This window comes from Athene noctua, chromosome 15, assembly GCF_965140245.1.
Source record: "Athene noctua chromosome 15, bAthNoc1.hap1.1, whole genome shotgun sequence".
NCBI lineage: Eukaryota > Metazoa > Chordata > Aves > Strigiformes > Strigidae > Athene > Athene noctua.
The window spans coordinates 11,720,233-11,745,851 of NC_134051.1; the positions used below are offsets into that span (position 1 = coordinate 11,720,233).

Below are 25,619 nucleotides of genomic sequence, written 5' to 3' on the forward strand. Positions count from 1 at the left end.
GGGAGCTGTGATTATGTGTTAATGGGATGATCCAAGCTCTTAAAGTAAAACAGTTGCAAGGGATGATGAAGGAGATGTTCCTAATATAAACAAGGTAAATTTTGGCTGTTTGGATTATGACTGTATCTCACAGTACTGCATAGCTTCCCTTTCTAGTTCACATCCCCAAAACTGTATAGCTCTTACTTCTGTAATAAAATATTTTCTTTCTCAACAGATTGAGTAATGAGATTATACTGTTTCCAGGCCCAAAGACAGTTTGTTTAGAGTTAGCTGAGGTAATTTGGCAGAGTGCTGCACAGAGCCCTATTAGGCATAACCTAAGAGATATTGCCATAGCCAGATGTCTGTAACACAAAGTTTCCCGTGGGAAGCAGCAGGATTCCTCAATAATTTTTTTTGTAACTAGTTGGAAATGTCAGTGATAAATAAGGTAGATAATTACTGGGCTCTGAGTACATGAAGAAGAATTTAAGTTACATGGTATATATTTTTACCCGATCAGCACTGTAAGATTTAACTAAGAACAACTGTACCTAACCTGTATTTTAATTCTCCTTGTCAGACTAGAGAGACTTTGATCTTGAAAGCTTGTCTGGCTTTTTCAGCTATCAGTTCAGCTTATGGAAGTTACTAATTTCTCTACAAACCTTCCTTCTTTAAACTGTGCAGACAAATTGTGAAAGTAGTTTTCTCTCCAAGAAACACAATGCTGTGAAGAGTCTTTTTATTAGGTACTTATAAGCAGAGGAGGTTCTCTGGAAGGTGCTGGAGTGTGGTAATCAGGTTGCAGACCTTGTAATGTATGAAGGTTTACAGGCTTCTGCCCAATGTCTTAACAGGATGAATGTGAAGGAGACCTTGCTGAGGCCATGCCAGCTTTGGAAGCAGCACTTGCAGCTCTTGATACCCTGAATCCTTCAGACATCTCTCTTGTGAAATCCATGCAGAATCCACCTGGTCCTGTTAAGCTCGTCATGGAGAGTATCTGTGTCATGAAGGGAACTAAACCAGAGAGAAAGCCTGACCCAAGTGGCAGTGGTAATGATACAGTATTTGTTATCCCTGCCCTAGGAATACTTGGGGTACTGCTGTGTTGTGCTGGTGAAGTGCTTCTGGTGTGAATGCAGCTGTGTGCACTAAAAGTGCATTTTTCTAGCAATGACTTATAACTACCCTGAATAGCTAAGAGCTGCTTTTGCCATTGTAGCATACTGCACTTGCTTGACACTCTTGCATAAGCTTTGTTAACATGATACCAGTCACCAGCACAAAGTCATCTCTTCAACTTGCTTTGAACCAATCTTGACAGTTGCATTGCCATGAGGAACACTGGGAGCTGGAGATGTGCTGTGCACCATTCATCTGTATTTTCCTTTCTAATCCCTGCTACCAAACTCTATCTGGGAGACAGAATTCTAGCTATACCCCTGCCATAGGTGATTACTTTAACAAGCTCTTTCAGTGTGGGTTAAGTTGTTATTGCGGGATTGCACAGGATCTGTGAGGTAGGAAAGAGACCTTTTTCTTTCACTTTTCCCACAGTTCAACCTTTCATAATTGAAAATAAGAATTCGATAAATGTCTTTCATCCAAAACTGTCTTATCTAGATTAGGAAGGAATGCTTCCACGTAGTTACTGGTTTATCTAATAAACTATGCTAAGAAAGACTGTATATTCATTTGTTTCCCTTATTTTGCTTGGTTGATTTAGAATTAATATGTCATTAATAAACATGACTTAAGTTAGTGATGCTGAAGTTCCTATCTTAATTTCTTTAGGTAATGACTGTCCCAAGCTAGTTAACAGTGGTTGCATAGTAAAATTATGTTGCAAAATAATTGATGTTAATCCTTGATATTATGTTTCAAGTATTTTTTCAGCTCGAACATGCATGTTTTAAGACTGATTTTAGTATTATTTGCAATATAGGTAAAATGCTGGAAGACTACTGGGGGCCATCTAGAAAAATTCTTGGAGATCTGAAATTTCTCGAGAGCTTAAAGACGTATGACAAAGATAATATTCCTCCTGCTGTAATGAAGAGAATTAGAGAGAGGTTTATTGATCATCCAGATTTTCAGCCAGCTGTCATAAAAACTGTCTCCTCTGCCTGTGAAGGACTATGCAAGTGGGTGCGTGCCATGGAGGTATATGACCGTGTTGCAAAAGTGGTTGCCCCAAAGCGTGAACGTTTGAGAGCTGCAGAAGAATTACTGGACGTTCAAATGCAGAAGCTAAAAACAAAACAAGCAGAACTTAAGGAGGTAGTTGATCGCCTTCAAGCTTTGAATGATGAGTTTGACAATATGAATGACCGGAAGAGACAATTAGAAAATAATATTGAACTCTGTTCACAGAAGCTTATGAGAGCTGAACAGCTAATTAGTGGTCTTGGTGGAGAGAAGGATAGGTGGACAGAAGCTGCACGATTATTAGGAATTCGGTACACAGCCCTTATAGGAGACGTGTTATTATCATCAGGAACTGTGGCTTATCTGGGAGCCTTTACTGTCAATTACCGCCAAAAATGTCAAAAGCAATGGCAGGTCCTGTGCAACGCAAAGAACATACCGTGCTCCGGTGACTTCAGCTTGAGTAATACGTTAGGGGATCCAGTCAAAATCCGTGCGTGGCAGATTGCTGGATTGCCAGCTGATTCTTTTTCCATTGACAATGGCATAATTGTTTCTAACTCAAGAAGATGGGCTTTAATGATAGATCCTCAAAGGCAGGCTAATAAGTGGGTAAAAAATATGGAGAAAACTAACAGGCTGTCAGTTATCAAATTATCTGACACACATTATGTGAGGACATTAGAAAATGCTATTCAGCTTGGAACACCAGTCTTGTTAGAAAATATTGGTGAAGAACTAGATGCTTTCATAGAACCCATTTTATTAAAGTTAACATTCAAACAACAAGGAGCAGAATACATGAAATTAGGGGAAAATATAATTGAATATTCAAGAGATTTCAGGTTTTACATAACAACCCACTTAAGAAATCCTCATTATCTTCCTGAAGTAGCTGTGAAAGTTTGTCTACTCAACTTCATGATTACACCTTTGGGTCTTCAGGATCAACTTCTTGGAATTGTAGCTGCAAAGGAAAAGCCTGAGCTAGAAGAAAAGAAAAATGAACTGATTATAGAAAGTGCAGCCAACAAGAAACAACTACAGGAAATAGAAGATAAAATCCTGGAGATCCTTTCCAATTCAGAAGGAAACATCTTAGAAGATGAAACAGCAATTAATATTTTGTCTTCATCCAAAGAGTTATCTGAAGAAATCTCTGAAAAACAGAAAATTTCCTCTGTAACTGAAATGCAAATAGATTCTACTCGATTGGGGTATAAGCCAGTTGCTATTCATTCAGCTGTTGTCTTCTTCTGCATTTCTGATCTGGCAAACATTGACCCCATGTACCAGTATTCACTGATTTGGTTCATTAACTTGTATGTTCAATCTATTGCTAAAAGCAAAAAGAGTGAAGATCTAGAGGAGAGAATTAAAAATATAACTGAGCATTTCACAATAAGCATCTATAATAATGTCTGTCGTTCACTGTTCGAAAAGGATAAGCTGTTATTCTCCTTCCTTCTGACAGTAGGCATTATGAAGGGAAAAGACCAAATAGATGATGAGGTTTGGCGTTTCCTACTGACAGGAGGTATTGCTCTTGATAATCCTTACCCCAATCCAGCTCCAGATTGGCTATCTGACAAATCCTGGGGTGAGCTTGTACGTGCATCTAGTCTGACAAACCTCCAGGGACTAAGGGAACATGTAAAAGAGAATTTTTCAAAGTGGAAACTAATATATGACTCTGTGAAACCCCATGAAGAAGCCTTCCCAGATGCATGGAGCACACTGATGGGGTTAGATCGCATGGTTATTCTCAGATGTTTGAGACCTGACAAAATTATTCCAGCAGTGCAGGACTTCATTGTGGAAAATATGGGAAGAACATTTATTGAACCACCTACTTTTGATCTTGGAAGAAGTTACAGTGATTCAACTTGTTGTGCCCCTATGATTTTTGTATTATCACCCGGTGCTGATCCTATGGCAGGTGAGATTGGTATTAAAAAAGTCTTTTTTTATCTGGTTAAATGTCACTGAGTGTGACTAAACTGATAATAGCGTAGGCCCCTTCATCTGATCTTAAAGTGTCTTTAAAGTACAGAGGGTGGAATGAATATAGTGATGATGAAATGTCTAGGCCTCTGAGCAGCAATTTAGGGATCTAACAGCTTGTAACTTCCAGACCAGTTCATAATTTATGCTTGCATTACAGTTCTTTCAGTGGGTGTTTGGGACTTGCCCTGGTCTTTGTTGCAACTCCTCCCCCAGAAAGTTTCCTCCCTCTCAGTTACTAATAAAATAGTGTATATGACCACACTTATAAACACATCTGTTAAATGTCCTTTAAAAAATAACCACCCAGATTATTTTTAAACCTGGTTTTCTGCCAAAAGAATTATAATATGGAGCCATACTGTAAGGATGTATTTCCAGGAGGTGCTGGTTTTGATGGCAAAGCTGGAGGGTTATTTTTAACCAGATCTCAAGATCCAATTTACAGTTCAACCCCCATAAACAATTGTACCCATGCAACAGAGAGAGTAGAGAACTGTAGTGCAGGCTGGAAATGAGCATTCAGGGCTAAAGGAGACAGGCATTTAACCTGGCTAGTTTTGGGGTTTGGTTTTGGATTTTTTTTTTAGTATTACTTTATAGACCTAAATTTTAGCATATGCCTCAAACACAGTGACTAATAGAGCATTTGATAGTTCTGCTGAGTTGTTCAGGTGTTTGGATTTTTGTGTAAAATATTTGTTGACTTTTGCCCCTTTAATTACTTTTTGCATTATAAAAATGATCAATATAACACAGATCTACTTTCTAATAGACTTTGTGTGAAATTTGCCATCATAGGTTTGCTAAAATTTGCGGATGGTGTTGGCATGGGAGGCACAAGCATTCAAACTATTTCACTTGGACAGGGCCAGGGCCCAATAGCAGCAAAAATGATTTCTCAAGCTATTACTGATGGAACCTGGGTAGTGTTACAAAACTGCCATCTTGCAGCTAGCTGGATGCCTGCTTTGGAAAAAATCTGTGAGGAAGTTATAGTGCCTGAGAATACCAATGATAAATTCAGGTAGGAGTTTTAATATTTTGCTTTTTTTTAATGGGTTTTTTTCTTGCTAGCTGAAGATACTAGGAAAAAGAAACAAAACTTCTCTTGTGTGAACAACTAAGTATAACATATCATTTGTGTGTAGTGATAAGATAAAGAGGCCTAATTAGAATGTCATCTTTTTTACCTGTCCAATATAATCTACTTTATACTGTATTTTAGAACAAATTTAGATGTTATCATTATAGTTAAGCAAATAATAAAACTTAGTCTTCTGCAGATCAATATTGAGGATTTGTCAATATTGATTTTTTTTTGATAAATTGCTTTTTAAAATTCTTTTCAGGTTGTGGTTAACTAGTTATCCATCAGAAAAGTTTCCTGTTAGTATCCTCCAGAATGGCATCAAAATGACGAATGAGCCTCCAAAAGGAGTTAGAGTGAATCTTCTTCGATCATACCTTAATGACCCCATCTCCGACCCTGTGTTCTTTAGCAGTTGCCAAAAGCCAGAAATGTGGCAAAAACTGATGTTTGGCCTTTGCTTTTTCCATGCTGTTGTGCAGGAAAGGAGAAACTTTGGCCCACTGGGTAAGGTTTAGATTATTTTGCAGGTTGTTTCAAAAAGATTAGTAGTTTTGAAACGCATTATTGGAGCCTTCCTGTAAAAAGGCAGTTGCTAGCAATATTACAAGAGTGCAATCTATATTGCACAGAACATAATAAAATATAAAAGCTGTCATTTGCAGCTGTTATTCAGGCAAAGCTACTAAAAATGTTACCCTGGGGGAGAATTAGAAAGTACTAGTTTTCCAAGTAAATATATTATACAGTAGTTACATTAAATTATAGCTTACTAAATTATTAACTTATTACTGTGGTTCTTACCATCAAATCCAGTTCTGTTTTAAATTTTCATAATTAAAGATGTGTCTTCTTCAATTCTACTTTTGTTACTTATGTGTATACTTCCTTTTATCAAAACTAGTGCATATGTTTACTTGGTATGAAACAAATTTATGTAGCTGCAGTGTGTTGTTCATAACACAGCAATGAAAAGATATGTATTAGTAAGATTTGTGCTTCAGCTTTTGCTATAATCTTGAAATGTTTAGAAAACTATATAGAATTTCTACATTTTATGTAGAAATATATGGAATTATAGATTCCATGTTTGTAACTATATAAAGCTTACCCTCTTCACTGGTGTACGTGAAGTTCTCAGCCTTCCATTCTGACTGACTGTCATAATGGGTTACTATTATGAAATGTTATATTTTTACTGAAAGCCACTGTCCTCATTTTAATAGGCAGCTGTTTAAATAAACACTAGACTGACAGTATGAAGATGTTTATTGCTTTAAAGTAAAAATATAATTTTTGTAAGGGACAAAGAGGTAATTTTCAAAAGCAATATCTACTCCTTCCCCCCAGCTGTCTCGGGGAAGAATGATAGTTGCAGCAATAGCCCTATTTTTTGGTTTGTGCTAAGTATATAGGTTTTCTGAAGGATTCTCTTATATGGAGTATGCTTCTGTGTGGGGTTTTTTTATTGTACCATTACTCTAAATGTCATATTTAACATTATTTAAATGTTAAACATTTAACATAACATTAACTGATGGGCAGACTCATTACAAATTAAAATCAAACAATCAATTAAAACTCTTGTTCTCATCGTCTCCAGATAGCAACAGATGAGCTGAGAGTACCGAGCAGGTCTGTGTTCTACTTAAGATAAAATATAATAGTTTAGGAGTGTGTGATGCTTATGTTTTAATTATATAGAATGATGGTAATAGTGCCTTAGGATACAATATTGTTACAGTGTCATATTGTCCCTGGTAAATGCCAGGGCTGCTTCTAGGTACTGTCTGGCAGCTGTTATCTTCAGCTCTGTAGCAGCAGTACAGTGCCAATACCATCATTTTCTGAGTGTGGTTATCATATCAGTACAGTGCACCATTGCCTTGTATCTTTTCCAAATTGAACAGGTTGGAATATTCCATATGAGTTCAACGAATCTGACCTCAGAATCAGTATGCAACAGATCCAGATGTTTCTGAATGAATATGAAGAAATCCCATTTGAAGCTCTGACATATCTAACAGGTACAAGCGTTATGACCAACATGTATTGACTTTGCTAGGCACTTTCAGCTGGTACAGTGATAAACTGATGAGTTCTTGACAAACTGAGTGGATTCCATTCAGGTTTACTTTCTTGGCCTTCCACATACAGACAAGCTGGATCCCAAGACCCTCAGGTGTCACTGCTGTCTTGGCTCATGTATAGCTAGAAGAATCACTAATGGTCCAGCAAACCTCCTGGTCTTTGTTTCATGTATGTCAAATGAAAACATCAGTGGCCTCTGTTTCACCTTAGCTGATCAGTATGACCCTGACACAGTAAGCATTGGCAGTTCACCAGAGAATGTGATAATACTCATCAGTATTATCACAGCAGGAGATGCTGACCTGTGTGAACAACTTGGTTGCTGTGGCTATTCAGTTCTCTTTCTCCAGAAAGACAGCTACTTCTTGGCACCTTCTTCATCAATCTTATAAAGATTATTCCTGATTTTTTCTAATATTATGAATAGCTTTATGAAAAAGAATTTTAGGAGTCAGGGTTAAAGTAATAACTGAGCTTTTAGCTGTTTTCTCTACTTTATATCAGTGTAAACTTCCCCTCATTGACTGCCCTTTACTTAAGTCTCTCCAACCCCTTCTGCAGAGGGTTACTGAGTATTTGTGATCCCTTGTTTTCTACTGTATACATACATAATCAGGTTAAGTATGCATGAAAGGAACAAGACAAGGATCAGCTATATAGTACTGTTCAGATTTTGACAGTTCTAAAAAAACCTCATGAGAATTTCAAGCAAAACAGCTGTTTTTTAAAATACAAGATTATTTACTGTGGCATGAGTAGCAGTTTCACATACAATCTCATAGTGTTCCTTAAACCTTTCATCATGAAGACACACAAATTTGGCCCATAGTTCCAAAGGTGTTAAAGTGGCTGATTTCCATTGAATCAATCCAAGCATAGGACCTAAAAACTTTTGAAGATCTGGAGCTTTGGAACTTCAACTTATTGGAGCTGTACTTTATCGCAAAATAATTTTTATTTGTTCATTAACTTTCAATTTTTCATCCTGGTTTTCTTTGTCCTTTCCCAGGGGAATGTAACTATGGAGGTAGAGTAACAGATGATAAAGACAGGCGTCTTCTCCTGTCCCTTCTTTCCATAGTCTACAACAAGGATATAGAGCAGGACGAGTATATGCTTGCAGCTGGAGGTGACTACTACATACCACCACATGGTCCATATGAGGTGAGAAGATAACAGATGTAAATTCTCTCTGAGTTATTGGGAAAAACCTTATCTACACAGTACTTTGATATGCTGAGTACAACAAATAGAAAGTAAAATACGTAAGATCACAAAGCTGTGCCAGAATATATCTTATGTATGAAATATGCATCTGGTGCTTAAAATCTTACACACCCAAGGTGTGATGGTGTGATGATCCAATACTCTGATATTTGTTGATGCAAAGAGCATCACCAGTGCAAGAGCATCATCAATGCAAGAGCATCAAAAGTGCAAGAGCAAAACCCCCGTGTGGGTTTCCAGTCGAGTTGTAGAAAGCCAACAGGAGTCAGGCTTCAGGAATTTACAGGGTACTTCTGCACCCTCTTGCAAACCACTTTTGCCGTGAAAGCAGTGATCAGGATGAGGAGGTGGAATGGCACATATATTCTCAATTTTCCCTTCTAACAACTGCAGAGATAAAGAATGAGCTCAAATTCCACCTGTCTGTGTAGCCTGCAGTTGTAAGGGTGATACATACAGCATCCTACCCTCTTCTCTGACTCCTACCAGTTCTCCTTAAATATTTCTAATGTATATTCCTTCTTCTTCCTTTCTCTTGCTACTTAGATGAGGGTGGTAAGAACAACTCCTCACCAAGTCTCTGTATCATTCAAAACTTTGATATTTATCTCTGTGGACTATTCAGTTCCTGGATGAATTTAACAGGGAACTAATGTGTTTGATTGTAAATGGAAAGGTTCTGTCCAAGTTGGGTTAACTGATCATTTATGAATATAGTTAATGTAAATCTTTGCACGATTTTTTGGTATCTAAATGTTTCTTTTACAGTCTTACATTGAATACATACGAAGTTTACCTATTACAACACACCCTGAAGTGTTTGGACTTCATGAAAATGCAGACATCAGCAAGGATAACCAGGAGACTAACCAGCTTTTCCATGGAGTGCTCCTGACTTTGCCTAGAGAAGCAGGGGGAGGTGGCAAATCCCCTCAGGTAGCTGGGGAAGAAAGATCAACTTGCACTCTGGAAAAGTGCCCTTTCCTGTCATACCCTAGGTCTCAGAGTAACCCAAGGCCTCTCATCATGTGACTGTGACATTTGGAATAGATGTGAATGAATGTCCCTATAGAGAAGCAGACAGATTTGGCATAGAAGAACCTTTAAAGATGGAAGATACCCTAATGACTTTGAATTCAAATAGGTTAATACCACACAGTCCCACGTGGCTGAGTAGAACATGCATTTTGAGTGTTTCTTTCATAATTTGTGTTTTAAAGTAACAGTGAAGTGTTTCACTTCAGTCATGAATTGTAGTTAGAGCACAGTTAACAATCACAGTTGGTAATGCACCTTGAATCACATCCATCTCTAGGCAGTTTGAAAGTGTGACGTTTAATTGCAGTCTACAGGTTCATGCAGTGGCCTGATTTCATCCAGCAGTGGTTGTATGACCATCCCTGCCATTCTCACTAGGGGACAGACTCCAGAGTGCCAGGAAATTTTATCAACTCATTCAGCCATCAGGCAAGCAATATAAACCCAACAGAGGCAAAAGTTGTCTTCTTGGTGAAGTCTGTGCTATAATGGCACTTCCAGTCTGTGATTACTCATTGAATTCTTGGGGTTTGAGTTACGATTTTTTGCTTCAGTGTCTACAGTCCCAAACATGTAACTATGTGGCACAAAGAAAGGGGGCAGTTTGGCAGAATGGAATCACTTGAACACGGACCTGTCATCTACCCTTCCATGGGACCTGGTTGTGAAGCTGCTGGGAATTTTCCTTCCATCCTGTCCTGGCAGCTCAGTTTACTCAGGCCAAATCCATGCCCCTTTGAGACATAGATAAATGACATTTCAAAGCCTTCAGATCTGACATCCTGTATTTTAATACACATGAAAAGTGGAACTGATGGAGCCTCATTTCCTGTGGGGTTGTCTAGTGATCGTATTCTCTGATGTCTAATATGCTGTAAGTAAAGCTGCTCTCATGGCTGGAGTATCCATATGGCCTTCCTGTCATTTCCCCCATGCTGCATACTTTGTCTTTTCCTTCATTGTGGCTGTAGTAGGATGATGCTTGTCTATCCTGCTGATGTTTCCTTAGAAGTTGCCTAAACCCTTTTGCAAATTATACTGCAATTACTAACAAATTTAAAATTTTTGAGAAGGGAAAAGAAGCAAGCAGGCACATGCAGAGACAGACAGAATGATGCACAAAGAGAGTAAGAGCATGTAAGCACTATTTCTTTAGGAAAATGGACTGAAATAGATATGTTGTTATACAGAGAAAATATAAAATCTATAGTGGTTTATGGAATTTATTGAATAAAAATAGATGAAAAAAAGGGAAATTCCTCACTCACTGCAAACCTGTGATTTCAGGAAACTGTTGAAGATTTGGCGCAGGACATCCTATCCAAATTACCAAGTGGCTTTGATGTTAAAGAGGTTATGAAGGTATACCCAGTACTTTATGAAGAGTCCATGAATACAGTTCTTAAGCAAGAACTAATTCGATTTAACAGGTATGTCTCAGTGTTTTGTGTAGGACCAGTAATACTGGAATATGCTTGCGTTCATCAGTGCGAGTCACTCACAAGCCTTCAACAATTATAAGCCTTTAACAATATATTGTTCCTAATGTGATAGAGTCTGCTTTGGATGAACCTTTTAAAAAGACTTGAAAGCTGCAGCTGACTGTCTGAATATAGAAACAGTACCTATATTTTTGGAGTATGAACTTAAATCAGATTTGAGTTTGTTGTGTTGAGGTAGGGCAGCCTACTTTATTGTTTTTACATCATACCCAGGCCCCAATATTCACAATACACTATGTTAATTAGGGTTCCCAAAGAATGGGAATGGAACCCAAAGAATGGGAATTTTCACTGTCTTTCATTTCTCTGTGTTTTTTCTTTGTTTTTCCAAAGTAAAGTAAGAGTTTTTGATAACTACAGGTTACTACAGGTTACAGATAACCAATTTCTGACAGGACATTTACCAGCTTTGACTGGCCCTTCATTCAAGCTGGATTCAGACGTCTTTAGCCAGATAGTAAGAAGTAAATAATGAGATGACAATTTCTTTGTTTTATCTGAAGGCTTACAGAAGTTGTTCGGAGCAGCCTCATTAATTTAGGCAAAGCCATTAAAGGCCAAGTGTTGATGTCATCTGAACTTGAAGATGTTTTCAATAGCATGCTAATGGGAAAAGTACCATCTATGTGGGCTGCCAAATCCTATCCATCACTAAAGCCACTGGGAAGTTATGTGTCTGACCTCCTCTGTCGTTTGGTCTTCTTCCAGGTATGCTAAACTCAGACTGACAGGTCTAAGGACTTGCTGCTTGAAAGCTGAATGAGTAAAACATGTATCAGTGCTGCCCTCACTCAGCAGTACCCTTATAGCTCTAGACTGTGAACTACTTGCACATACTCTTGACCAAATACACACTGCATCAACAGCACTGGAATTAGCTGGGCAATTGCTCAGCAACGGGAGTTGGGAGTACAGTCCTTTGGTGCGAATCCAGTGCTGTGCTTGGTAGTTTCCATTTTTCTATTTCTAGAAGACGCATTTTACTTTGCATTGATATCTTAATGACTTCCCTGCTCAAACTGAACCAGGTGTGAGAATGCTTTAGAAACAGTCTATAACAGGCACTATTAAATTTTTATATATGTGACTGTAAATGTCTTTCAAGTTTAATAAAAAATGACACCATTTCCACATGCTTTTTGAACAAGCTATTTTAATCTTTACTCACCCTTCCATTATTTCCCTTGCATTCTTAATGCTCTCTTTAAATTACTTAAAATTTCAGATGTACTTTAAAGAGCTGAAGTACTGAGATCTAGTGGAACCCTGTACAAGTCAGGGGAGTAGAAAGCTAGAAAAAAGTGTCTGAAAGATTTGTTTCAGCAGCAGAGTTTACTGTTTGCTGGATCAGAGGACCATATGGGCTTCTTTTGACTCCAAATGGCTTAGTGTGGGGACGTTCTGCCCTTGCCCTGTTTTCCTATTGCCTTTGTGATATCCAACAAAGATACTGGCCTGAGATCTCCTTGTCTGGCATCTTTGTACTGGAATGATTTCCTCTACTAGGATCTGATGTGTTGGCTGCAGTGAATGTCCTCACAGTGATCAGTGAAGCTACTATGTAAGAAAATTTGGCCTTTTTTCATGTTAGGAGATTGGTGTTTACAAGACTGTAAAAAAGGGTTGATAAGTGTTCAATAATTTTTCTTTTTTTTTTTTTCTGACTAGTATCTAGACTTACCAAAATATGCTTATGCTACTTTCTGAAATTTCTTTCTCTGTAGCACTTATAGTGGTTTCAGAATGAGTGACTATTTTTGTTGTCATCATAAATAACTGACTTCTGTGATTTGTTGTCCCTGAAAAACATAGAACTAATGGTAGTATAAAAACAATCCCAACAAGGTTTAGATGTCATTGTGCTGTTTGTATCTGAAAAGACATCCCTTTTCTGGTGAATTGGCACAGTGAAGCCACAAGTGTATTTTTTTTACGTTTGTTTTTTCTCTCCATATTCAGGATTGGGTCATCAGTGGGCCACCCACAGTCTTTTGGCTCTCAGGATTCTTCTTCACTCAGTCTTTTTTGACTGGTGTTTTACAAAACTATGCCAGAAAATACACCATTCCAATTGACCATATTGGATTTGAATTTGAGGTAAGAAAATGCAGAGGAATTTTGGTTTTCTTGAACAGCTTGAAACATGTTCTGGGGCAGCAAGGAATAGAATTTTCAAATTAAGAGAAACTTCATTTAAAGGAGCAATTTCAGACTATCACTTATCGGTTTTAATATACTCTAGATAAAATTAGAAATAAAATAAAAATCAAGCAATGGTTTAATCATTCTAGGTGATGAAACAGGAGCACACGATGGAGAAAATGCCAGAAGACGGGGCTTATGTGCGAGGCCTTTTTTTGGAAGGTGCACGATGGGATAGAGAATCCTTGGTAATTGGAGAATCACTTCCAAAAATCCTCTATGATTCTTTGCCCATAATTTGGCTGAAACCTGGAGAAAGTTCCACATTTCTTCATATGAACATCTATTCATGCCCTGTATACAAAACAAGTGCAAGAAGAGGTGTCTTATCCACTACTGGCCACTCAACCAACTATGTTCTCTCAATTGAACTCCCTTCAGACAAGCCCCAGAAACACTGGATAAATCGAGGTGTGGCAGCACTATGCCAGTTAGATGACTGAGAGTATGCAAGTCAAAATACATTTTGTTATTAAAAGGTGTGCTTTACTCCCCAATGGCTGATTTATTAATTTTTTTTTAATATTGGGATTTCCTGCTGACTTCAAAGCAGCTCCTAAATTCCTTTGGTTTTTAGCCATTATCAGCCACTGAGCAAGAGTGAGTGAAAATAGAACACTACAAACAGAAACTTATTTCAAAGGCCTGAGCTTTATCTTGCAATAGATCAGAATGAACAGAACTCCCTCCCATCAGACTGTGTGCCATACACATCACTACAAATCTTGTGAAATCCTAATACTACTACCTAGCTGCTATCATAGAGCTTTTTTTGTTGTTGTTGTTGTTAAAATAAAATTGGGACCAAAGAGTTTTGCATCTGATTCTAACGGGAATCTAATCCACAACTCTTACAAATAAGACTCTGTGGATTTGCCTACTATCTCTGTGTCCCAGGAGTACAGTTGTTGTTAACATGTAAAACCAATCCTCAGCTAGAATGAACTGCTAGAGCTGTATTATAAACCTATAGTAGCTGACAGTCCTTCAAGATGTGCCTCAGAATTTCTATGGAAAACTTCTAGACAGCACATGCATTGAGAACCTGCCGTTTCACAGAGCAGCATGATTGTCGCATAATTTTGAAACTTTTTAAATTCTGGTATTATTTACCTACATATCCCAGGTGACTGATAAATGGAACTGTTCCCTTTCTACCATAGTCTCATTTTACTTCCTCATCTTGCCCTTTTACATGCTGGAGTAATAACCACTGAAATTTTGTAGTTATTTAAGCCCTTTCATCGGAGAAGCTCAAAGTAGCTTGCAAACATTAATTAAAAATAAAATAGCCTGAACATCTTCAAAGAGCTGTGCAGTCATTAACTAATCCCCACAGCATGACAAGAAGGTACTAATGATGCATCATTAGACTTCTTGTGTACACAGTACACCAGAAGCACAAAGATCAAGGCAAACATTTAAAAAAAACCCCACTGCATAAACATCCACTAATTTGGGGTCTTGTATTTTTTTTTTCATTGCCCAAATTGCAGCATTTTAATGACTTGCTTGAGGCCTCACAAAGTCAGAGATGCAGCTATAATTCAGCAGTTCCCAGTATCCTGCTACAATCATTAAGTGACGCTTCTACAACTCATTAAAATATATGGTTCTTGTCATAGGAATGCATCTGTTGTGTTGTGCTTAGCTGTTACAGGTGAAAACAGCATTCATTATTGTTTTATTAACCACTGGTTTGTTTTAGACAGATACTCATCAAATAATAACTTTTAAGAATGGTAACATACAGGTAAGCAAGAAGTGTTAAGGTATGTTGTACAGTGCTGCTCTGGACAAAGATATACACAGGTAATTAGTACAGTATCTTCATGTACATATGTACCATGTTTGATGCCTCATTAACAGTACGCAGGCATTTGGTGCATCATTATTAGTGGTGACTAGGGCAAAGATGTCAGGCCGGGACACTTAAGGTTACTTTCAATAAAAGGGACAGAGATGTGCAGGTGTTTCAACTTACTGATAAGAAGAAACTACTCTTAAAGAATTCAGACTAAATGGCATTTGGCACCTATAGCAAAAATAAAACGTTTTTTATGAATGTTACAGCACAGTCATCCAAATTGACAATATTTTTTGAGACTTGTGTTTCAGAAGATCTATAATAAAGATTAATTAAAATTGGTCCTTTATAAAAATTGTCTTCTTAAGCCTCTTAAGAGGAACACAGATACTTTATACTTTTCATATCATTATAATTAACTGACATTTACTACATATTTAAAAAAAACACCGTTGTGGTAATTACCATATTTTTGAATGGCTGCATCTAATTGTTGCTATCACATCAACCATTCAGATCACTGAATAAGTCACTGTGGCATCAAAGATAACAAACCAGCCACAAGCCCCCTCTTACAGGTGCTTTTCACGCAGGCCAGAGAGGCTGGGCCTGGCTGTTAGGTCTGCCCTATGGATTGATCAGTTCAGTCGCTGCTCTCAAAAGGATCCTTCTATTTAGATTTGAGCTTATGCATGCAAGTGACCGGTGACAGCTTACCTGTCACTGCTGAGGCACTGCTGAAACAGAAGCTGGGGCAGTGATAGAGTAATCCTTCTTAAAACACTAAAAGGAAGAGAAGTTGAAATTTGAGGATTGAGTTTCTTCATCCTTTTTCAGATAATGCTAGTCTTGCAAACATAGTCCTCTAGATTAAGCCATTTTAAATTAAAAGCCAGATACACTAGCTAAATTACATTTTATGGAGACAGATTACTTTTAAACTGTGGAAAATACTGTGGAATAGCTTGCCATATCTTACTTGTTAATCAACATAATCTTTTTGTCAACAAACACTAACGGATAGTTTATTAAACGACACAGTTGTGGTTGTGAATATATAGTGGCTTTGCTACTACATTGTGTGCAATGTCCTTGTTACTGTGTTGATTTTCTAAATGCTTCTTCTGTGTTAATGTTTAAATTTGAGATGAAGGTATTTCTTACAATATAATTAAAGATGTATTTCAAGGTTTTGTAGATGTGACCAAAATATATAGGTAAGAGTCTATAAATGAGGGTTCATGCATCTGTTGCTTGCCCCTTCACCAAGGATCAGGCATGGCTGAGTTGCTTTAGGTGAGGATTGCTGAAGTATGTGATTTCTTGGACTGTCCTTACTATTAAAGTAATGGAATTTACTGTTGGGGGATATCTGTCTTAGAGGTATTTTTCTGTGGTTCTTTGAAATGAGCTTCCCAACCTTATTTCCTGAGCATTCTCTAGACCTTCCTGAAGAATGATAAGCTGGCTAAACATTAGAATTCACAACCTGTCTTGGCTGAGATGCATTAAAAATAAAAGGCAACTCAGCTGTTAGTTGGACATGATAAAAGTGTGAAACATTTTTTTAACAAATGAAGTACCTAGTAATAGTAATATTAGAATTCTTGGCTTTACAGATTTAGTGTTTCCATTTCTTAATTAGAAGCTCTCATTAAACAAACCATAAAAACCACCTGTAATTACTACAAATCATAGATTCACAGCCTTGCTCATAACTCAGAGCAGATGGAAAACAGATGCAGTACACAGACACTACACAGCAAGAGATATTTTCTCCTTCAGAACAGCAGACAGATTTTTCAGCTAGGGATGCTGTAAGACAGATAGAGTTAGTATATTTTCTTAGGAGATGGAAACCTTTCTCATAGCTCATCTGTACAAAAATCCATTTCGGAAACAGAAAGTACTATCTCTGACTTTAACACTGTTGGGCTGTTAAAGAGAAAATTATACAATGAAAAAGCAAAAGACAAGACAAAGGCCCTGAATTCTTCTACTTATGAGTTCCTATAAGCTAGAATGTTTTGCCTAATAGCATTAGAAAAATTAGTGAAAGGTGCCAGTCTTTCCTGTAATTAGCATTACTGAAAATTAATTTATAAGTATGATCAAATAAGTGACCTTTCTGTCTGTGGATAAAAGATGGATGTTACTGATCTCATTTCTGATGGATACAGAGTGGGACCCCAAGAGGTCCAGGTTGCCTTATTTCCTCCAAATCTAAAAAGTATTACAAGAACAAACTTGTATTAGTAGGAAGATAGATCAGATAACCTGTTTCAGTTCTGCAATACTTCCCTTGGAATAGATTGGGTCATTGCTTCAACTTAGTGAGCGTTTCCTCACCCCTAGACAACACTGAGGCATATGTTCAGTAAGCAGGTGCTGACTCCATCTTCTTAAATGATTGTGTGCTTGCTAATGTTAGTGTTAAATTTGTTTTCATAAGAGCATAGCTTCATAAATTACAACCTTACTAATGATGGAATTAGGGACAGAATTTCCAGAGAGATGTTATTTTTATATTCAAGGCCAGATATCGTGTCAACAAATTACTGCTGCATTGCTTACTGGTTAGCTTGGAGGAAAGTTCATGCAATTGACTCAGGATTTTTATTTCTCAAGAATACAAAGTTAATGTTATATTTTTATTCTAAATTATTCTAAAGCATCTCCTGATTAGTGTGATAAATTGGAAAGAGAGTATTTACTGGAAGGGGAGTAAGAGAGTTAAGGACGTAAGGACAGAGCATACACTGGTTGAATCCAGTGCATTACAAACTTTTGAGAACTCTGAGGCAGTTTAGGACAACATCTTTTTGCAAGTAAAATTAATGTGTAAGAATGACCTATTGCACCATTGTTGGGATACTTCTTGACAGAAGTTATACAGTCCTTGGAATTTAGTACAATGTGTACCAGTTGAGATGTCTGCCTACCACTGGACTGAGCTGCAGATTAAACTTTTTTTTAATGGAACTCCCTTAAAATGGTAGTTTGCCAGTTTGACCTCCAAACCCAAAGGACTCTATTTAAGACAGATTCTCTTTTCCATACAGAGTTTAACTTAAGCTGTGAAAGAAGGGTTTTGCTCTCCAGAGTTGACAAAAGAGCCGATCTAATCCTTCCTTTAGCTGAACAGCCTGAGGTTTCAGCAAATTTCAGTCTTTGCATTCTGGTGCTGGAAAGTAGTGAAGATCAGGCAGGCACTAGTTAATAATCTCTCAAACATTTTGAAAAATTAATGGTCTAACTAGCATTTTAAAGCATCCCAAATAATATGAGGCTGTCATTGCAGTTCAATTTACTGGCTTTTCAGTTAAGCAAGTGGATACTCACTTGAGTACCTTAAGGTTACTTGAACATTTTTCAAATTGCTTATTTATATTTTCCTTCAGAAACAAACTCATACTGTTATTGCTATTTGGTGTAAATATTCTGCAATTTTAGGGATGTTCTTTTGAAATAATCTATATCTTACAGTATATGCTCAGGAAAGAGTTGCGACTATAATACAGACAGTAAATTTAGACTGCTCATTTACATAGCTGTTTATTCACCTGATGAGTCACAGCATCAGCACCTCCACTAGCCACATGAATTTTAACAATTAAAAAGATTCAAATGATAGTTTAGTGACAAAGAATGAGCCTAAGCTTCCATTCAAAACCCTTGTCTCTGCACATTTTGGTTTGGCTCAGCTGACACATCTCTACACTGGTGAATGAGAATGATGATAGGAAAAGACTGTATTTGGACTTCTTTCAGTGAAGGATTAAGCATTGTGTATAATCTTGTTATTTTTGACTGTCTTTATTCCATCTTCCTTTTCCTAGGCTAAAGGAGTTTTGTGTCTTCCTGGTAGCGGTAGATTTGCAAAGCTCCCACTGACAGTCAGAACAATCACATTTTACATGTTCCTTCCACATAAGGCATTCCCAGGAAATAATTACATGGGAATAGATACCTTTGTGGACTGGAGCCATAAAGGGCAGTGAGAAATTGGGCTAGCCAGTACCTGTCATGCTGACTTGCTCTTCTCATTGTTTCCTTGTACTTTCTCATTCACTTGTATTTTTTTCACTCTTACAAGTACATGCTTGGGGGAGGAACTGTCATTCTGTTCTGCATGTGACCAGTTTTATCTTATTTTTAAGGTAGGTAAGAATATTTCTTTGCCATTATCTATTAGGGCTTGGAGAGTTTAGGGTGAGTTGGAGAACTCAGAAAATGAGATTTCGTTGGGTTTGGCCACTTTAGTAGAAAAAAATATACACAACATTTTTCCAATTTGCTTCTTTTGCCACCATTAACTTCTGGCTGGAATAGGTTGCTGCTTCTGCCCTCTGTCCTTAAAGCAGCTGTGGGCTGTGCTCCCAGTACAGTGTGGCTCCTGTCCACAGCTTAGTCTCATTGGTACTCCTAGCCTGAAGGACAGAAGGGTCCCCTAACTTTCCTGAAGAGAATTTGTAAACAACCTCCTAAAATCAGAGGACTGAAAAGGAGCCAAAACAATTGGTGGCCAGTGAGGGAGAAATTAATTTTGTTCCACTTCCATTCACAAGTCACCTGCAAAACAAGAATGCCACTCGAACTTTAAAGACAGAAGAGATAGTTGTAGATACTCTCTATTAATAAAGTTGGGGTTCTGTCCATAATGTAAGAGTTAAAACCTAGCACTAAAATAATTGTTGAGAAAGCCAGGGTGCTGATTATGTTGAAAAGCTATAACCATGTAAAAATGCACAGTGAAGACACCCAAAGAATCTTAAGCTCGCTCCCATAGTGATACCCAGAAGGGAGAGTTTTCAGTCGGTCTGTATGTGGGAACCTGAGGAACAAAACACTGGAGTGTTTTACTCCAAGTTGTGTAATGGCATTCCAAACTTTGCATTTCACATCCACACCCTCTCCAAAGGAATGGGGAAAAAAAAAAAAGCTGACATAGAGGCTCTAAGCCACTCCTCTGTAGTTTGTAAAAAGGAAAAAGGAGTGGTGGCATTTCTGCTGTCTCTTTGCTACTGTCCGTTTAGAAACAATACTTCACCATAAGGATACTATGAAATTGGAACGTTTCTCCAGGGACAACAGGCAGAGCAGGGAGAGGAGAGGAAGGAGTGCAGCTGCATGATGCAGTCACTGTATTCCCACTTGCATTAGGAAGCTCTGGAGGCACTGTGTCTGCTTGATTCTCCTGGACTTTCTTGATTTTTGCTGACCCTTACACAAGGCACTGCTGCCTTGAATCACAATTGAGCATATATAATCCTCAAACCACCAGAGAACTCTGCTATAGATTAACAGTCTGAAAACCTGCTGTAATTTGTCCTGATGTTAATCTTTGTATCACACCTCACTCCTTGAAAAGTGTTACTTTTATTGATGAGTCAGTGGTTGAAATGTAATAAATACCAGACTAACCTTATCTATCATATGCAATGTATCAATTAGCTTTTTGGCCTCAGGAAACATGTGAGCAAGTGACCAAAACAGTTTAATTCACAGATGTGTGCACAAATCACCTGGATTGCAGTCCGCAGCTTAAATGATGTGATTACACACCACAGCTTAAATGATGGGTTATGAAACTTCATCATGGGATTTCAGGTATATTGGCTTAGAAATCTTCCTTAACTTTTCCTGGTGTCGCAATGTACGGCCTTGTTTATGGGCAAGACCCATAGGAGGCAGATGGATCTGGAAAAGAAAATCCCACCAGTTAGGTGCAAACTGAGAAGCTACAAGAAAAAGGCAGCATTTATACAGACTAGGTTTCAATGAGTTTTAAATAATTTCTTCACACTTTGGAGAGGGCAACTGTACCATCTCAAGCCAGGTTATTAGATTTCTAGGAGGAGCCCTGGCTGAGAAATGATTAGTTTTGTAACTTTCAGGCCCTGTTTTGTTTATTAAAATCCTATATATTTTATGCTTTAGTAACCTTGTTTTGTAGCTTGACACCAGACTGTAATGATAAAATACTTGTTGAAATAGGACTGCTGACAATGTTCCAGAGCAGAAAGACCTAGAAACCACTAAAGATTCCTCAGTAGATGTCTTAAAGCAAAGTGTGCTTTATTCATACCTACCTAGCAAGTCACAAAATAACCCCTAACTGTATGTATTGAAAGACTGCCTTCTTATTGTCATGGTTATATATACCATATTAAAATGCACAATCAATGTCATTGACTCCACAAGCAGAAGGAGCAATAGGTGACAGGCTCTTCCTTTGACTGACAAAGTCTTTATATGTCATAAGACTGTTAGTGGGAATCATGCAGCTATATCCCCCCTAAGTGATTGAAAAATGTAGGTGTTAGCAGTCAGATGTTATTGTTGCTGAGGCTGTCATCCTGTAAGAGCTGTTTAGGTGCAAATAGTAGTAAAAGCACTGACTGCAGCAATAGAGATTTCTAGAATCTGAAAAATAATGATCATCCAGTTTGTCTGAGAGAGCTGATCTAGGACTGATCCTTTGGGATTTTGAAGCTGCTGCAGAGCATACATTTCAAGCCCATTTCTAGGAGCACTGTTTGCCAGATGTGCATTGTTATGCTGTATACTGGAGAAAAAGCTGTATGTGAAACCAATGCTAACAGTGACCATATTCTAGGCAAGCATCTGATGAAGATACTATTCAATTTTGACCATGACTGCCTTGATAAGGAAACTACAGATGTGAAAATATAAACTGATCAACAGAAGTAGACAGGAAGTCTCTATGGGAGGCAGCATGAAGTTTTACAGGCAGAAGTGACTGGGCAGTGAGGAAACTATATTGAATGGTGCAATAGAAGACACTCCTTCAAATTCTAGCATTTCAGTAATCTCGGACATGTTTTTCTCTAGGAACAGGGGAAAAGAAGCAGCAACATAGGCAAGTGCTTTATAAGACCTGATTTATGACCAGGAGAACAGCTACATGTAATTTGGCTATGAAAGTTATTGTATCTATGGCAGATGTAATTAAGTATTATTGTTCTCTCATTCTCTTTTATGATGTGGAAAGATTAACTGATTTGATTCCATTACTGTATTTTTCTACATTCATTGGTCAGACAAGACTGCCTAAATATTCACAGACCTTGGGAGTTTAGCTCATGCAACCACATTTACGCTTTGACTCCTTATTTTGAGAAGAAATTAGCCAATTTACAGTGAAATAAGAGAGATGGACAACATTTCAATATACATTTGGCTTCTTTGGCTCTGATTTAGCATAGCATTTATATACCGGCTTATCTAAAAATTCAGTGCGCTGACAGTGATGTGAACTTAAGGTTTTATTGTCCAGCAAGAGCTAAGTGGATATAGCTGAAGTCTTTGTGACTAGATTTATACTCACAGGTCTCGGGTAGGGGATGTTATAGTGAAGTCCAATTTCTATTCTTGCCTCACATTCTTCTATACACTGCTTAATCAATTTTGGATCTGTTACCTAAGATCATACAAACAACTGTTTTGTACAAGTACAGCAATTAGCAATTGGAAGCTCAAGCGCAAATGATGCACAGCCACATGACCTCCTTTAGCTTTTTTTGGCAGTCCCAAGGATACAATGATTGTATTTTTCACATCCATAAAAGGTAACATTTGCCTTGACTCAACAGTTCTGGGCTTGATGGCACTGGATATTAAGGCCCAGAGGCTGTCACAACTAAGGCTAGAGATGGAGGTTTTTACCCAAACATGGTATTTTCTCTGTAAAAAGACAATACACATGTAAACTACTAACATATGAAAAAAACCACATGCACCCATTCATTGCCCTGCAACATAGCTAGAGTAGAAAGGGAAAAGACTCCTGGTCTTTTGGTCTACATTCTGTTATCATCCTATCCAGAAACTTCCTTTGAAGTCAGAAATGTGGTGTAAATTGTGACTTAAATTCATTTTTTGATTTTGCATTACTTCAACTTAATTCCAGACCAAAATGGGATATACGTAAGAACTGTGATCTTGAATTACAAGAAGGGCCTCTGATTACCACGGAGTCTGTATCGCCCCTTTCAAAAGGGGTTTGAAATTTCTTCCTTAAGAAAAAAATTAAAGTGCTTCTTTTAAAAGAAGTGTTAATAATTGCTGCTTTGAAAAGAAAAAAGGAAGTATAAGGAGCTACTGAGCTCTGTTTGCCATTGCATGGGTAATGATACACTTAGCTAGCTTTCTAAAAGATCAAAAGCTGCTTCAATTACATAGGCAGTATATCTTTGGAACTTAATTTTTTTCTTGGCATTTTTTTAGTGAAAGCTCTAGACATTTTAGACTTCTACAGTAGTTACTGAAGAGCTGAAATGGTTTGAGTTTTCTTATTACTATTTCAGGGTTGAAATTTAAACTATAACTCGAATACACCAGCATTTAAGGTGAATGAAATTTTGGGAAATCAACTCATATTCATATCTTAGCATCTAATCACTGAGACAGTGCAAAGAGCAAGAGGAGAATAATTCAGAAATTCAAAACTGTAAGGACACTCACATCTTTGTTTTTTCGGAATAATGTTCTGGCTTCATTTTTAATGTACTCTTTCTCTTTAATAGTTTCTTCTATCTGTCCTGATGCCGATTGCCATTTTTTGGCTATTTGGAATATCTTGCGGTAAAGGCTGAGAACTTCTTGTCGCGTAACTGGTGTCATCTAAAAAAGCAACACAAAACCCCAAACATATGCATGAACATTTAAGTTGCTAAAAGGCCAGCAAGCAGTACTTTATTCACACAACTGAATTAGTTTAAAAATATTTCCACTATCTAAAGATATGCTGAGCTGTATGAAAAAAACCAGAAATAGCTGTAAACAATAATTAGCTGTTGAAAGCCGAAGACCCAGTCCAGCAAAGTATTTAAACTGATACTTAAACCCTTCTCCATTCAGCTTGAGCTCTTGCTTGAAGTTAAGCGCTTGCTTTAGTGCTTTGCTGAATCCCAAGCCTGGGACAAGAATGCCTGGGTTGTGTTTCTCTGCTATTTCGCAACAGACATTGGGCAAGTCAACAAAACTCTGAGCATCCCCCTTCCTGTGAAATTGTCATACCAGTGCTGTCCCTATCTTTGCAAATCATCTTGAAATCTGTGAATAGAGTACATGATAAAACCACCACAATATTGCTGAAAATCAGTATCGGTTTCAGAAGCTGAGAAGCTTATTTGTGATACCACTACAGTATGTAGTGATGATTCAGCTGGAGTTTGATGTGATGAAAAGGTGAGGAAAGCTATTTTATCTAAGCACTGCAGGAGAGGCGGACTAACTATGGATTTAGGAAAGTCCTGAATGTCTTGATTTTCAGAGCTGTGTACCTGCTGAGCCCACTGAATCAGCCTCCAGGTGTGATGTCTTTGTTAGAGGTGAAGAATGAAATCCTGTTCTTATTCTATGTAAATGAGTATTTTATCATGTAAGTCGTGACACTATTTCATGCCAGACCACAAATATCTCTGAGACAAATCCACTGCTGGAATAACACCACTTCTGACATGGATTAGATTCACAGAAACAATGATTTCTGCTTTGGGGACACTGCAGCTGTCACAGGTACCTCACTGGCCAAAGGGGGATGCCGCAGCACGGAAAAGTATATGGATACATTGTGGAACAAGTGTCGGGGACAGGACATTTTCTGTCTCAGGATCCATCTGCCAACCTGGCGCTTTAGTTAGTTACTGTGGCTGAATCTACCCCAAATCAGAGCTGTGAGCTGAGACCAGGAGAACAATTTGGAGCAGGGTAATTGAGACAGCCTGAACTGTCCTCCGGAGGGAGCACTCTCTCCCTCGGTGATGGAGGAAAAGCTGCTTCCTCATGCGCGCACCCGAACTACCGCGGGGAGTTTGGCAATGTGGCTCTCCCTCATCTCCTTGCAGTCTGCGGCAAGTCCTATTACTGTGGAGACTGGAAGAGGGGTTTGAACCAAAGTCTTCCCAAGCCATACAGTTCTCAAGTGGCTGTCTCCACCACAGCCGCTGACCTCCACTGCTGTTTCAGGACGGACCTCTGCAGCTTCAGTCACAGCGTCTTTTCTTCACCAAAACTGGAATTACAGATGCTAACCTGAAGACAGGATTTGGCCCATTGAACTTTTTATTTAAAAAATCCCAAACTATTAAATCCCAGCCTTTTTTTGTTTTAACTGTTGCTATGATCTAAAGATTTTTTTGTTGTTTCATGAACTGTTAGGGCTCTTAAGAAGTACAGACATAAAACTGGTTTTCTCTGATTCTTAAGAGAAAACATTTTTATTTTGCTATTTGTATTTCAAAATTTTTAACCAATCATGTATTTTCCCCCTAGATATAGAAATGATTCTTTTAGAAGGTATTTCTAGTAAATGTTTATGGTATTTCTAGGAAACAAATACCCACAATAAAATAGCTAGGTAAGTCAAACTCATCAAATATTTTGGAATAAACGCTTCACTTTATCCACACTACAGTTCCATTTCAGGCAATAAAATTAGTCATACACAAAGCTACGCATGTACATGTATCTGAAAAATCATTGCTTCCCTCTGTCA

At 37.9% G+C, this 25,619-nt stretch overlaps 2 protein-coding genes across 8 annotated transcripts in view; one reads left to right on the forward strand and one right to left on the reverse strand.

The window, feature by feature from the left end:
- Positions 1-15,879, forward strand: part of DNAH3 (dynein axonemal heavy chain 3) — a 64,083-nt gene extending 48,204 nt beyond the window's left edge. The window contains exons 51-61 of the mRNA XM_074919647.1: positions 843-1,041; positions 1,934-4,075; positions 4,942-5,167; positions 5,493-5,737; positions 7,141-7,257; positions 8,331-8,485; positions 9,317-9,484; positions 10,874-11,016; positions 11,592-11,796; positions 13,048-13,185; positions 13,380-15,879. Coding sequence (XP_074775748.1) covers positions 843-1,041; positions 1,934-4,075; positions 4,942-5,167; positions 5,493-5,737; positions 7,141-7,257; positions 8,331-8,485; positions 9,317-9,484; positions 10,874-11,016; positions 11,592-11,796; positions 13,048-13,185; positions 13,380-13,733 — 4,092 coding nt within the window. The 3' untranslated portion in view covers positions 13,734-15,879. The remainder of the gene's footprint in view (positions 1-842; positions 1,042-1,933; positions 4,076-4,941; positions 5,168-5,492; positions 5,738-7,140; positions 7,258-8,330; positions 8,486-9,316; positions 9,485-10,873; positions 11,017-11,591; positions 11,797-13,047; positions 13,186-13,379) is intronic.
- LYRM1 (LYR motif containing 1) overlaps positions 2,880-25,619 on the reverse strand; it is a 28,271-nt gene continuing 5,531 nt past the window's right edge. For 2 of the 7 annotated variants that reach the window (XM_074919654.1, XM_074919648.1), the window contains 4 exons: positions 23,585-23,743; positions 22,449-22,541; positions 20,623-20,797; positions 2,880-3,123 (listed from right to left, as the gene is read on the reverse strand). In XM_074919654.1, coding sequence (XP_074775755.1) covers positions 20,681-20,797; positions 22,449-22,541; positions 23,585-23,743 — 369 coding nt within the window. In that variant the 3' untranslated portion in view covers positions 2,880-3,123; positions 20,623-20,680. Of the gene's footprint in view, positions 3,124-3,276; positions 3,296-13,449; positions 13,585-15,274; positions 15,326-15,814; positions 15,881-20,622; positions 20,798-22,448; positions 22,542-23,584; positions 23,744-25,619 lie in introns of those variants that run through there. The other 5 variants (XM_074919651.1, XM_074919649.1, XM_074919650.1 and 2 more) reach the window with 5 other exon arrangements.